This window comes from Globicephala melas, chromosome 15 (assembly GCF_963455315.2).
Source record: "Globicephala melas chromosome 15, mGloMel1.2, whole genome shotgun sequence".
NCBI classification, from domain to species: domain Eukaryota; kingdom Metazoa; phylum Chordata; class Mammalia; order Artiodactyla; family Delphinidae; genus Globicephala; species Globicephala melas.
Window position 1 is genome coordinate 58,615,665 of NC_083328.1, and position 12,596 is coordinate 58,628,260.

Sequence of the window (12,596 nt, forward strand, 5' to 3'; positions counted from 1 at the left end):
GTGTTTTCATGCTTTAATTCAGAGCTGTCTGCTGTAGGTACAACTCTGTCTGATCAAAAGGACAAAGAAGACAAAAGTGAAGCCCCCTCCCCACCTCCCCCCTTCCTGTATCCCCTGAACTCTCTGTCAAGGGCATGGCTGAATGCAGCAGTGCACTGTGACTTGTGTGCACTGATTCCTAGGTCAGGGGGGTAATGATTTCCCTGGGCAGAGGCCCCTCTGTAGGCCTTTACCCCAGAACCTTGTCATCTGCCCCCAGCCCACCCCCCAAGGTGCTGCCAGATACCCCTGCGGTAGTGGCGACTGGGAAGGGTGTTCAGTGAAAAGCTAAGTTATCCCCTTGGGAGATATTTGGGATAAACTCCATTTGAGGCCAGCTCTCTGAGCAGAGTCCCGGCCCCAGACTGATTTCTGCTTTGAGCCTGGACGAGAGGAGCAGCAAGGCAGCTCTGGCCTGGACCCTATAGCTTGGAGAAGCCCCTTCTGGAGGTGGGACCCCAAGGGACCAGCAGTTCCAGAAGGTGGTTCCTGAGAACATGGTCCCTTAGGATCTAATCAGCTCTGGCCAGAGGCTGGGGACAGGGGAGACCCCAAAGATCTCTGCTGCAGAAGCGGAGGGCGGGAGGGAAAGGTCACAGCCCAGCAGGAGGTGGTATTAAGCAGGAAGGAAAAGGGGAGCCTTGGAGGATGAGTACTTAGCGGGAGGCCCCCGGGCCCTGGCCTCGCTTCCTGGTCCCACATCCTGTGTCCTGCAGTCAGGGCTTGGAGCCTGGGCCCGTGGGCCGCTGCGCCTCTGCCTCCGCCCCTGGGAGCTGCCCAGGCAGCGCTGCCCCTTTTGCATAGATGCAGGATACCGAGCACACACACGCACACACGCACAAGCCGGGGCCTGGCCGACACGGTCCCAGCGTCTGTCCCAGGCCTGGGCCAGAGAGCTGCCTCCTCCACCGACAAGAGGCAAAGCCCGTCAAGGTCCCACCAGACCCCCCCAAAAGAGAGGCACCCCCAACACTGTGGGCTGGAGGCCCTCTGACCAGACAGGCAGGTCTTGAGCCACAGCAGGAGCAGAGGGCGGTGCCAGCTCCGCTCACCTTGTCCATAGTCCTCGGTCCACGCGCTTCACGAGCGGCTCCTCCAGCATCAGGGACAGAACGGACCACAGCCCCGGCCCTGACCACGTCCATCAAAACACAAGACACAGTAGGAAGGCCACAGACAGCAAGACGCAGACCGGAGCAGAGCGGCTACGCAGCTCGACTAGATTCCAGTGGTGAAAAATATATAGATTTTATGTTGTCAAATATAATAGTCATACATTTATTTTCTCGGCAAAGCTGTTGACTATTTATAAGGAGACACCACGCAGCTCCGTGAGGACGCGGCACGGGAGGCGGGGTCCGCAGCCAGTCCTGGCTTGGCTTTGGGTTTGTCCACTGCCGCTCCACGTCACGACCCCCAGGTCCCGTGGGCCAGCCCAGCCCGGCCCCCAGAGTTTGGGTTTGGTTCGACTGGGGTGGAGGGGTGCTCCACAAAGGATGGCAGGTCTGAGGCCCAGAGCGAGGAAGGGGAGCTTTGGAGGCACAAAGCGCGTGGCAGAGGGGCTCTCCCCACGATGGCTGGGCCGGCTGCCCACCCCCAGTGCATGCAGGCATCCCCCCTCAAGTAGGCGGCACAGAGAGGAAGGGCAGAGCCCATGCGTCAGGCAACAGCTGTCGGAGCAGCGGGGGTGGGCAAGCAACCTTGGCAGAACCAGAGTGGCCCCTAGGCCAGAGGGGTGAGTGAGATACAGGGTCCCACCAACACCCTCCCCCCGCCGCAATGTAGGGCCTAACTCTGAAGAGTGGGTGGGATGACGAGATAGGTATAAGCCCTGCAGAGGAAGAGGAATGGGTTTACTCTGTAAAATAATAATGCAAATAACATGTCAGCAGCTTTGCAGAGGGACCTAGATGTGGTCCCGGGGAAGGAGGGGGGCCTTCCCAGGCTGACTGGGCTTGGGCTGGGAGCCCCACTCCACCCCCTACCTGGGAAACATCCCAGGACACCCTGCTTAGGCCTGGACAGACATCATGGCTTCAAAACCTCATCTTGCCATTCATCCCGCTGGAATTCCCTTCAGAGGCAGAAAGGTGTAAGATTTAGGAATCCTCATCCTAGAAAGCAAGCAGCCACCTCACAGGAGACCCTGGGATGCGTGAGAAGCAAGCCCCAAAGTGAACACAGTGCAAAGCAGAAGTTGGTCCCAAGGTCCCCGGATAAACTAGGGCGCGCTCCAGGGCAGTCAGACCTGGAGCAGTCAGCTGGCGGTTGCCGAGTCCAGCCCTGCCTCCCAGGCTGCAGGGCCCTGTCTCAGAAGGCTGGAGGTGCCCCCTTAAGCTGCCAGCCCCCGCCTCCTCCTTTCCTGCTGGCAGCGTCTCCAGACAGAAGCTGGGCTCAGGCTAGCATTCACACCCCGGCACTCGCCTGTCTGGCTCTCACAAAATTATCTGACACACTCAGAAGCGCCAGGAGGAAAACAGATGTGGGGAAGCTCTGGGACGAACAGACAGACACAGAACCCACACCGCCCTCTGCCCATCACCATCTTTCCTCCAGCCCTTGGCCTTGACCGTGCTCCCAAAGCGGGGAGCAGCCGGAAGGGGATGGAGCTCAGCCCAGGCCAAGTGGTTCCAGACCCGCTCGGAGTCCCGGCCAGTTGCCTGTACTTTGGGTCGCAGCTGCCTCCGTCTGAGGAGGTAATACCGGCCCAGAAGCCTGGGCTGAGGGCAAGGGGTGGCTTGGGAGAGAAGGCTTGGGGTGGGCAGGGAACTGGACAGGACATGGGGGTGGGGGACGGGGAGGCTTGGCACACAAGTTAAGCCCGGCCTCCCCAGATCAGCACACCAGAGACTTCCTGAGCAGGGGCTGCCCTGTGTGAGAGGCCAGGTGGGCAGGGGGGCCAGGTTGGGGGCCTCACCACCTTCTTTCTCTGCAGTGTGTCCCATCCCTGTGCTTCCCTGCCCTCGGTCTCTCTTCCCTTCTCTCCTGTTGCAGTTTTGGGACACCTTCCCCCACCCCCCGCTCCCAGCCCCTGACACTGTTACCATTCTGAAAACACCACCTCCAAACCCAAAACTAAATAAATAAGATGATGCCCCACGGGAAGGTGCGAGAGGGAGGACGGCACCCCTACAATCGGCAGTCAGGCCTCCGGAGCCCGGGCCGGGATGGGGCCTCAGAGCTGCGAGCTGCCGCCTGCAGCAGTGCTGGCGCTTGGGCCCTGCTGGCTCAGCGAGCGACAGCTGATCCTGCGGATGGAGTGCAAGGCCACGGTGCAGCAGCCCCGCAGCAGGGAGCTGATGTTGTAAATGGGCTGGCCCTGGCGCCGCTGGGAGCGGCAGAGCCAGGCCACCGTGGGCACGGCTGGCACCACCACCGCCAGAAGATCCACGATATAGTGGCGGCTCCAGTAGCTCCTGGGCTCCTTCTCGGCTGCGGCCGCCTCCTCCTCCTCTTCCACGGGGCACGCCACGCCCACCGACGGGCTGGGGTTGGGGTTGGCACCAGGGTGGTGTGGGGTGGGCCCCCGCGTGATGGGCTCCGGGGCCTCGAGCTCGTCACCCACCGTCACCACCACTGCAGAGTTGGGGTCTCTGGGCCCCAGGGGGTGGGGATCCAACTCCGGGCACCTGTCCCCTGACTTGGGGACTGTCCCGGAGACCTGGGCCTTGGTCACTTTCTCCAGGATGGTGTCCAGGTCCGGCTGGTACTGCACGAAGTCCGTCTGGATGGCACGCTCCTGCATGCAGCTGGCCTGCACGCCGGCCTCCGTGCCGCACAGCAGCTTCTCGTAGGTGTTGCTGGCGGGGAAGCGGGGGCCCAGGCTGAAGGAGCCGTGCAGCGAGGAGCCCTCCTCGGGGCCGCAGTCCACCCCCGAAGATAGCAGGCTGCTGGCCTCCAGTGCATCCGTCCGGCTCAGAGTGTCGTCGGTCGCCGCGAAGCCACTGTCAGCCCCGTCCTCCACAGAGGCGCCTGGGTGGTCACCCGGCAGGCGGTCGCCGCAGACAGCGGGGTCGCTCAGCTTTGTGTAGGTGGAGCTACGGGTAAGGGAGCGGGCAGGGGACCCGCCGGCCGACTCGGCGGCGCCGTCCTCCTTGGCGAAGCCGTTCTGGGCCACCTCCATGCTGTGCAGCAGCGTCTCCAGCTTCTTGTTCTGGATGTTGATGTCCACGAAGTACTTCTGCAGCCCCTTGTCCTTGTCAATCAGGTTGTTCTTGACGGTGTCGATGACCTGCTTGAGCTGCTTGATCTCCTTGCGGGCCTCCTTCAGGGCCAGCTGGGCCTCCACGCGGTGGCACTCCTCCTCGATCCAGTCCTCCTGCATGCGCGACAGCTGCATCTTCAGGTCATCGATCTCCGTGTCCCTGTGAGCAGATGAGACACACATGCTCACCGCCTGGCCTGTCACCATCACCAAGAACAGACAAGGAGGGGGCTGTCCCCAAGGACACAGGGCCTGTGCTGCTGTCCCTCAGAGCTGAAAACAAAGGAACGACTCAGAGTTCCTTCCTCACCCTCTTTATTCCATCGGGGAAGCAGTGGGGACGGGAGAGGGGCCAGGGCTCAGGACACGAGAGACCTCCTCTTCAGGGACGAGAATGAGCCACCATCTCCTTGCCACCCCCTAGAGCCAAAATGCAGACAACTGTCCACATTTATATCCACTACCCAGAGAAGACAGTAGACGATAAAGATTCTCAGTTTAAAGAGCTACCGCTATAAAAACTTAATACATCCATTTAAAAATCTTAACATAAAACAACAAAAACTAAACCTAAAATCTCTACTCTGCAGAAATGGATGTGGCCTCCTACAAAAGCCGGTGGTGGAAATTTTCAATGGAGGCGATTTGGCCAGAGACCCCGGGGAGAGAGTGATGATCCACTTTGTTTTTATGAGAGAAATTACTGCCTTGAATGTAGCTGATAATTTTACATCTTCCCTCAAGTGGAGGGATGAGAAGTGGTGGATGAATCAGAGGAGAATGATGAGAACAGAGTGGCTGTCTTTTATCCATGCTAGATGTTTCCTCTCTGTATCTACTCTAGAGAGGGAAGACCCAAAAGATTGCTGGAAAAGGCACAGAGCTATTCCCGAAAGAAGAGGCAAGAGCAGGCAAACGAGACGGTCAGAGGACTCTTGTCCAGAAACTCGCAGGCTTTTAAAATCCCTGAGGCATAGATGAATCCAGGGGGTGCAGGGGAAGGAGGTGAAGTAGAAAATGATGCCATCAAGTCCAGAGGTAAAGCCAGGGTGAGACTGAACAGGATGGACCAAAAGCAGTGAGAAAGGAGGAGACTCCTTCATGGGACTGAACTCCCACCCTGGGTGCTCCTCCTTCGGCAAACGTCTTAGTGATCCGGCCCACACGCAGCCACTCGGCCCAAACCCTACATTCACACAAATAAAATCCAAAAGGCACGACATCACTTTGGATTTTATGAGTCCAGCAGAGTGACCAACCCAGCTCAAGCACCATGCACTTTTCAAAGTCAAATTAGAAATTCAGGAAATGGGCCCAGGAATCTCACTCCACAAAACACTGAAGGGACTGGGCCTGCGGGGCTGCAGCGGCCACAAGGTCAGCAATGGCATCAACTGGAAGGGGAAGGAGGGGAAGGGCTGCCCAACAGGATACAGCTTGGCGATGGACGTGGGATGGCAGCAGGGACCTGGAGCTGCTCAAGAGCTACGATAACAGACATCCCCACAGGTGTGGGGATAACGTTCATTCCTCCTGCCTCAGGGTGGGGAGCTCACTCTAGGATAACCCTCCTCACTGACTGTGAGCCCTGGCAGAAAGAGTGAGTTTGAAAGGAGGGACTGGGCATGCTCAGCTCAGCTGGGCCCCACTCCTCCTGGGAGCCAGCAGGACCCCAGAGCTATGGCTTCCCAGCCCTGTCTAGGTCTCAGGGGGCTGCAGGATGTTACATTTGAACTGGGTCTTATAGGATGAGTTTTCCAAGGGAGCAAGATGAGAGAAAGGGTATCTTAGAAGTGGGGACACAATATATGAAAGCACAGCGTGTAGAAGCAGAGCTCCTTCTCTGAGGAGGAAGTAGGCTACAGCGGGAATGAGAGGATCAGACTGAATGCTCAGAGCCTGTGAGGAGGCTGACGATACAGCAAGTACAGAATGGCCACAGGTACTACAAGAGTATCAGGTGCAGAGGCCGGGGAGCTGAGGTGCAGGCGTGTCCACTACAGGGCGTCCTGCCCAAACCACACAGGGCAGACTGTCTGCTCTGAGCCACAGGGCAGCCCTGGAAAGGAAGCAGGGAGATGGGCTGTCTGCTTCCCGAGGACATCAGTGTAAATGGCCAAGCAGACGCAGGGCATCAGTGAGAAGACAGTGGGAAATAGAAATAGAAATCCTAGCTCTACAGACAAGGAGGTCCACAGAATGCCACCTCTACCCTCCCCAAGTTCAAAAGCACAACAGATACAAACTGGATCAGCTACCTGGCAGAGCTCTGGTCAAGAGAGACACGGTCACGCTCACTGTGTGCTCCAGTTTACATGGAATATAATAGACAAATCCACAGAGGCAGAAAGATTAGTGGCTGCCAGGGACGGCGTGGCTGGGGAGAGATGGAGCGTGATTGTTACTGGGAACAGGGTTTCTTTCTGGAGTGATGGAACTGTTCTAGAATTAGATACTGTTGATGGTTGCACCGTTCTGTGAATATACTGAAAATCACTGAATTGTTTACTTTAGATAGGTGAACTGGATGGTATGTGAATTACATCTCAATAAAGCAGTTATATTACAAAGAAAGAAAGAAAGAAAAGATGAAGGAAGGCGTGGTAGTGGTGGCCTCCCCGCCTGCCCTCCAGCGCCCTGCACGGCACCCTGTCCAGCTCACGGTCGGCTGCGTATCCGAATTGACACAGTCTGGAGAAGACGGGTAGGTGATGAAGAGATCAGAGGGCAGCCCTGAAGCTTCGATTATAAAGATGAAGCCGCCAGCCTGGAAATGGGGAGGCCGGGAGGATCAGGTCTGGAGAATGAGCTCAGACGGGCCCACGGGGGCTCCTGGGAGACTCCTGGGCTGGGTGGGAGCTCAGAGGAAGGTTTCTCACGATCTTACATCATCTATACGTGGATGAGGAGGAAGGCTTCTGGGGCCTGAACTGGTGGGTCACGAGCCCCTGGTGACCCCCTGGGAGGAAGCAAAGGAGGGCTAAGGTGTTGTTTCTCCCCAACAGAGACAGGTCAGCCAGGAAGAGTGCCCTGTGCCGCTCCTCCCCAGGTAGAAAGGAGCCAGGGCACGAGAAGTGGCCAAATGGGGTTGCCAGGCTACAACTGGGAGAGCACTGCCGTGGGTGGGAGGCCCGATAGACCCTCGCAGGGGAAACTGCTCCCGGCCTGGCCCCAAGCAGCTACCTGATGCTTCAAGGAGCAGCTGAGGAGCCCCCAGCCACGCCTTCCTCCCAGAGATACTGCAGGGCCCTGGCCACCCGCTTACCGGTCCTGGAGCCGGTCCTGTGTGTCCTTCAGCCGGGCCTTCAGATGCCGGATGCACACCTCCTTCTGCTGCAGGGGGGTCAGGTACTGCTCTGGGGTGGGAGGCTTGATGCCATGGTTGTCACTGCACAGCGTGTACTTCATGGCGCGCCTGCCGGGGACGCTTGTCAGCAGGGAGGGAGGAAGGGGCCTGGCGAGGCGCTGTGCCTCCAGGAGCTAGGGGCCCCGCCTACCCATTCTGGTCCCCCGGCCACTGGAGCGCTGCAGGCCAGGCCTCCCCCACGGGGCCCCTGTGGGCACGAGAACACGCAGCCCCTTTGGGAGGTGGGTTTCATTAAGGCTCTTTCGAGCACAGCGTCAGGGTGGGGAGCTCAGGGCTCCTCTAGCTTGGGCTGGGGAGACACGTCACAGAGCGCGTGCACCAGCCTGGCGCCGCCCGGGGTGGCGCCCCCTCCGCCAGCCCAGTCCCGGCGCCACAGCCCAGAGCTCAGGTGTCCACTCTCCCAACCCAGAGACCAAGGCTGAGGGTGGGAGAGGTCTCCCCCTCCGTGTAATTATCCTGGGGCCTGCATGGTGGGCCAGGATTTATCTGCTTTGTATGTGTATATTATCCTGGGGCCTGCACGGTGGGCCAGGATCTATCTGCTGTGTATGTGTATATTATCCTGGGGCCTGCATGGTGGGCCAGGATTTATCTGCTGTGTATGTGTATGAGTGATTTCGTGTGAAAATCTAGTAACTATGGCAGCCACCGTTTGAGCCGTCTCTGTGTTGTCATCATCACTACCGCCTCAGCATCCAGCGTGTAGAACACTGTGTGCAAGACTGGTACTAAGGTGGCAGCCTGTCCTTACACTGGCATAAGGTGGGTGATAGTTGATATAATATTAATAATGCGTTCGTTTTCTTAGTGTTCTACAACTTTGCTTTCAAAGAATCACATTACCCTACAGTATGCCTTTCTCTCCCAATTGGAGAAAATGCCTATCAGCCTATCATCACAGGTAAGAGGTTTTTAGAAAAATGTAACAATGTTTCTAATACCATATTTTGAATATGACTGTAATACTGTATGCCGTAAAAACTTTATAATGATTCATTCATTAGATAAGCTAGGCAACCATTGCTAGCTTCTCTGTTATCAACGCATGCACACTATACCTGTAAATAAATACGAATTTCTTTTTCACATGATCTTTTCATTTTTGATGTCTAGTCTTAGTAATACATGTAACAGCTACAGTGTTTTGTATCATGTAAGACAATATTGATGTACTGACAGATGATTCATTTTAAAAACAATGTAAACTTACAGTATCAATAAATACAGTATATTGCTGTAAATGTATTTTCTCTTCCTTATAATTTTCTTAACATTTTCTTTTCTCTAGTTTACTTTATTGTAAGAATACAGTAAGTCCCCTATATATGAACCTTCAAGTTGCAAACTTTCAAAGATGAATGTGTGTTCCCATGTCCAATCACATAAGTTAGTTCACATGGCTGGTGTACTTTTCCAGGTACTGTACTGTAAGATTAAAAATGTTTTCTTTATTTTTTGTGTTTGTTTGTTTTTCATGTATTATTTATGTGAAAAGTGTTATAAACCTATTACAGTACAGTACTATATAGCCAATTGTGTTAGCTGGGTACCTAGGCTAATTTTGTGGGACTTATGAACAAATTGGACTTAATGAATGCGCTCTTGGAACAGAACTCGTTTGTATGTAGGGGACTTACTGTATAGTTTATAATACATATAACACACCAAATACATGTCAATCAACTCATTACGTAATCAGGAAGGCTTCTGGCCAATAGTAGGATATTAGCAGTTATGTTTTGCGGGAGTAAAAAGTTACACGCGGATTTTCAACTGCACGAGGGATCAGTACCCCAACCCCCTTGTTGGTCCAGGGTCAACTGCTCTAGGACACCAGCCCATGAACACATTCACACAAACGTAGGCAGACCCTTTCCATCTGCATGTGCACGCTCTGGGGGCACACGTGAGCACACACGGGAACACTGGCTGTCTCTGGGCATTGCCCTGTTCACAGCTGTACCCTGCAGCCACAAACACCCTAGCACAGGGTGGCGCAGACGTGCGCATGTGTGTGTGGGGGGGGGGGGGGTGAGCACGCCCCGGTCCCATCAGGGCCGAGGAGGAGGAATTCCCACCCAGTGGATGAGGGAGGGCCGAGGCTTTCACCCAGGGAAGGGGAGCACCCCATGCCACCAGCAGACCACGGCCAGGCCACCTCAACTCACAGCTTCCTGTCGGCTGTTCTGTTTGGGAAGAAACCTCCTTGGATTTTGGCTTAAACACCTGGGCGTGTTCTCACACAATTTGGCAGAGGCCTTGCCGCCATCCAGCTCTGTTCCTTTAGGGGACGGGGTGTCCCAGGTCTAGCAAGAGGCAATCACATTTTATGGATGTAGAAAAGACAGGCCCTGGTGGGGCCCATTTGCTGAAGGAGCCAAGTTGGAGGCAGTTTTAAAAGTTTTGGGAAGCTGTCTAACATTTACCGAGGAAAAAGTATTTGTAAATTGTAAACTGTTGAAGAGAAAGTGTGGACAGAAGTGGAGGGAAAGAGAAACTATTCTCTTCTACTCACTCAGCTCCTGGCCTCTAAGTTTAACTCAAGTCAGGTCACACACTGGCTTGTTTTCTGTGTGGCAAGGGGAAGAGGCGCGGTGTCGGGTGGGACCTTGGGGTCCCCTCTGATGGGCTCTAAGAAATCTCCTTCCAAAAGAGAGGAAGCCAGCAAGGGCCCTGAGCCCCATGTGTTAGGCCAGTAGACATCCTGGTGCCCTGCAAAGGCTATGGCGAGAGGGACCCAGAGCTGTGGTGAGAAAAAGAGGCCTTTTCCCTGTGCCGGCGTAGAGGAACCAGGATTACTTAAACTAGTAAGAGCTGAGGATTATAAAGGAAGTAACTATTTTAACTTTTTTCCATATGCTTTCACTAGTTTTCCTTCTCAATATAACATTTAACACTGATATATTTTTAGTCACTAGCTCTTTGTGGGAAAAAATATTTTTTAATATAGTATATATTTACATATATACTATGCGTACCTGAGAAGAGAAGTATACTACAATTCATGTCCCTCAGCTAGTCACACCTTGGAACACCTGGCTACTTATAGTGAGGCTAGAGCCGAGGCACTGCTCACCAGCAACTCTGGTGGTGGCAAGGAGACCCTTGCATGGAAGCAGCTCTCAGCCTCAGGGCTGGGACTGCCCCCATGGGTTTCAGTTATGACATGTGTGGCAAAAATCTGCTACCAATAAAAAAGTATTAAAGTTGCCAATTATACACTTTTCAAAAGGTAAATTAATGCATCATCAATCTCACTCACACACTACCACCACCCCCCACCCCCGTTCTGAGGGCAGCTACAGACAGGATGCTGGGGCATGGGTCCAGCATATGTGTGTCACCCATCATGCGTGTCATGGTGGAAAACTCAGAACTGCCGCCTCAGTGTGATCTGGTCACACAAATGACACTCACTCAAGACAAGCCTTCCCAGGAGGAGCTCTGGCCATGGGAGCTGCAGGCCAGAGTCTCCTGGCCTTCTCTTGCCTACGATTCTCAAGTTGAACCAAAGTCCTAATGAGAGCGGTTACGCGTTACGGGCCAGCAGCAGAGTGTGGTGGGTGCAGATATCAGCTCCCTGAAGCCTCCGGGTCGTAAGCTCCACTTTACAGATGAGGGAGTGGAGACTCAGACCGATTCACATCCTAAGCCCGTGCTCCCCCATCACGCTCCTGGGAAGCAGGATGGGCGCCGCCATCACAGCCTGCACGTCCTGGTCTCTGAGGACCCACTGCTCTCCTTACCCGTCTCCCCAGCCCGATCCTGCCTTTCCTCTTTGCTGAGAGCCCAAAGCACACGCTGCACTTGTAACACACTTCCCTTTCTAGAACAACTCCACTCTGCCACCCTCACAGTGTACCACCCAGAAGAGCAGGCTGGCGGACGCCATGAGCTGCCTCCCAACATCCATTCTTGCCTTTTCTCCAACAGAACTCCCAGTTTGCTGGGGTGGCCCTACACTGGGAACCACTAACTCTCCCTGTAGCCAGTCATACCTGGCACCAGCCAGCACAGTATAGACAGAATTTCCTGGGCAATGTGTCCTGTCTCAAAAACACGAGTCTCTGGGGGTTCAGGGGCTTTGGCCTTTCTACCTTCTTTCTTCCTGGATGCCGACCTGATGCCTGGAGGTGTAGGAGCCAGCTGTACACCAAGGATGGTGGAGATGGGGTCCCTGACACTTCGGGGAGCTGCCCGCCTCTGGCCCCTTGTTTTGAAAGCATCACCCCCAGTTTGTCTCAGCTACTGACTTTGGTTACGTGCAGCTGGGTATGATCATACCCATCTTACAGATGGGAACTGAGGCTCAGAGAGACGTGACCTGCTCAAGGTCACACAGCGGGGAAGTGTGCTAGAGTTGGGGATGGTTAGAACGTCCACCTCCCCCGACCCCCAGGGCACTCAGGGTTCCAGCCAGCTTGGCCAGCCCGGGTGCGAGGGAGTGGCTGGTTACCTGGGCGTGGGGCTGCTGTCACTTCCCTTGCAGGAGCCCGAGTTACTGCTGCTGCTGAGGGAAGAGGTGCCGTGGGCATCCCGCACGCTCACGGGGGGAGAGGTGCGCCTGGAGGCAGGAAGAAGAGGCAGGTGCTCGTTCTGGCTGGTGGGCAGCTGCGGACACTGGACGAACACCGCCAGGCCGCTGCGGCCCAAAGGGCCCCCACTTCAGGGTCACCGCCGGGGAGAGAAGCGTGGCGGGGGGATGCACAGACAGGGGTGACAGAACAGACAGTGCAAATCAAGGTGGAAAACCAGAAGGAGGCCGGTCCTCGGGACTCCCCAGAAGGCTGAGCAGGGCTGCGGGCCAAGGGTGGGGTCCCAGCTACCCCTACCAAGGGTCCTCAACTTCCAGGGTCCCCCAAGCCCAGAGGGAAAGGTCCCTGCACGGACTGAAACAGAGGTGGAGAGGAATGGGGCAGGCAGGAGGAAGGACAGGAGGAGGGGCGCACGGGGAGGCCAGGGGAGCCTGGGTGGAAGGCTGCATGC

The 12,596-nt window shown here is 55.6% G+C and overlaps 1 protein-coding gene across 17 annotated transcripts in view; it reads right to left on the reverse strand.

The window, feature by feature from the left end:
• Window positions 1–61: 61 nt before the first annotated feature.
• Window positions 62–12,596, reverse strand: part of SNPH (syntaphilin) — a 41,851-nt gene continuing 29,316 nt past the window's right edge. For 11 of the 17 annotated variants that reach the window (XM_060284088.1, XM_060284090.1, XM_060284087.1 and 8 more), the window contains 3 exons: window positions 12,067–12,273; window positions 7,509–7,658; window positions 62–4,403 (listed from right to left, as the gene is read on the reverse strand). In XM_060284088.1, the coding sequence (XP_060140071.1) occupies window positions 3,215–4,403; window positions 7,509–7,658; window positions 12,067–12,273 (1,546 nt within the window). In that variant the 3' untranslated portion in view covers window positions 62–3,214. The remainder of the gene's footprint in view (window positions 4,404–7,508; window positions 7,659–12,066; window positions 12,274–12,596) is intronic. The other 6 variants (XM_060284091.1, XM_060284093.1, XM_060284092.1 and 3 more) reach the window with 4 other exon arrangements.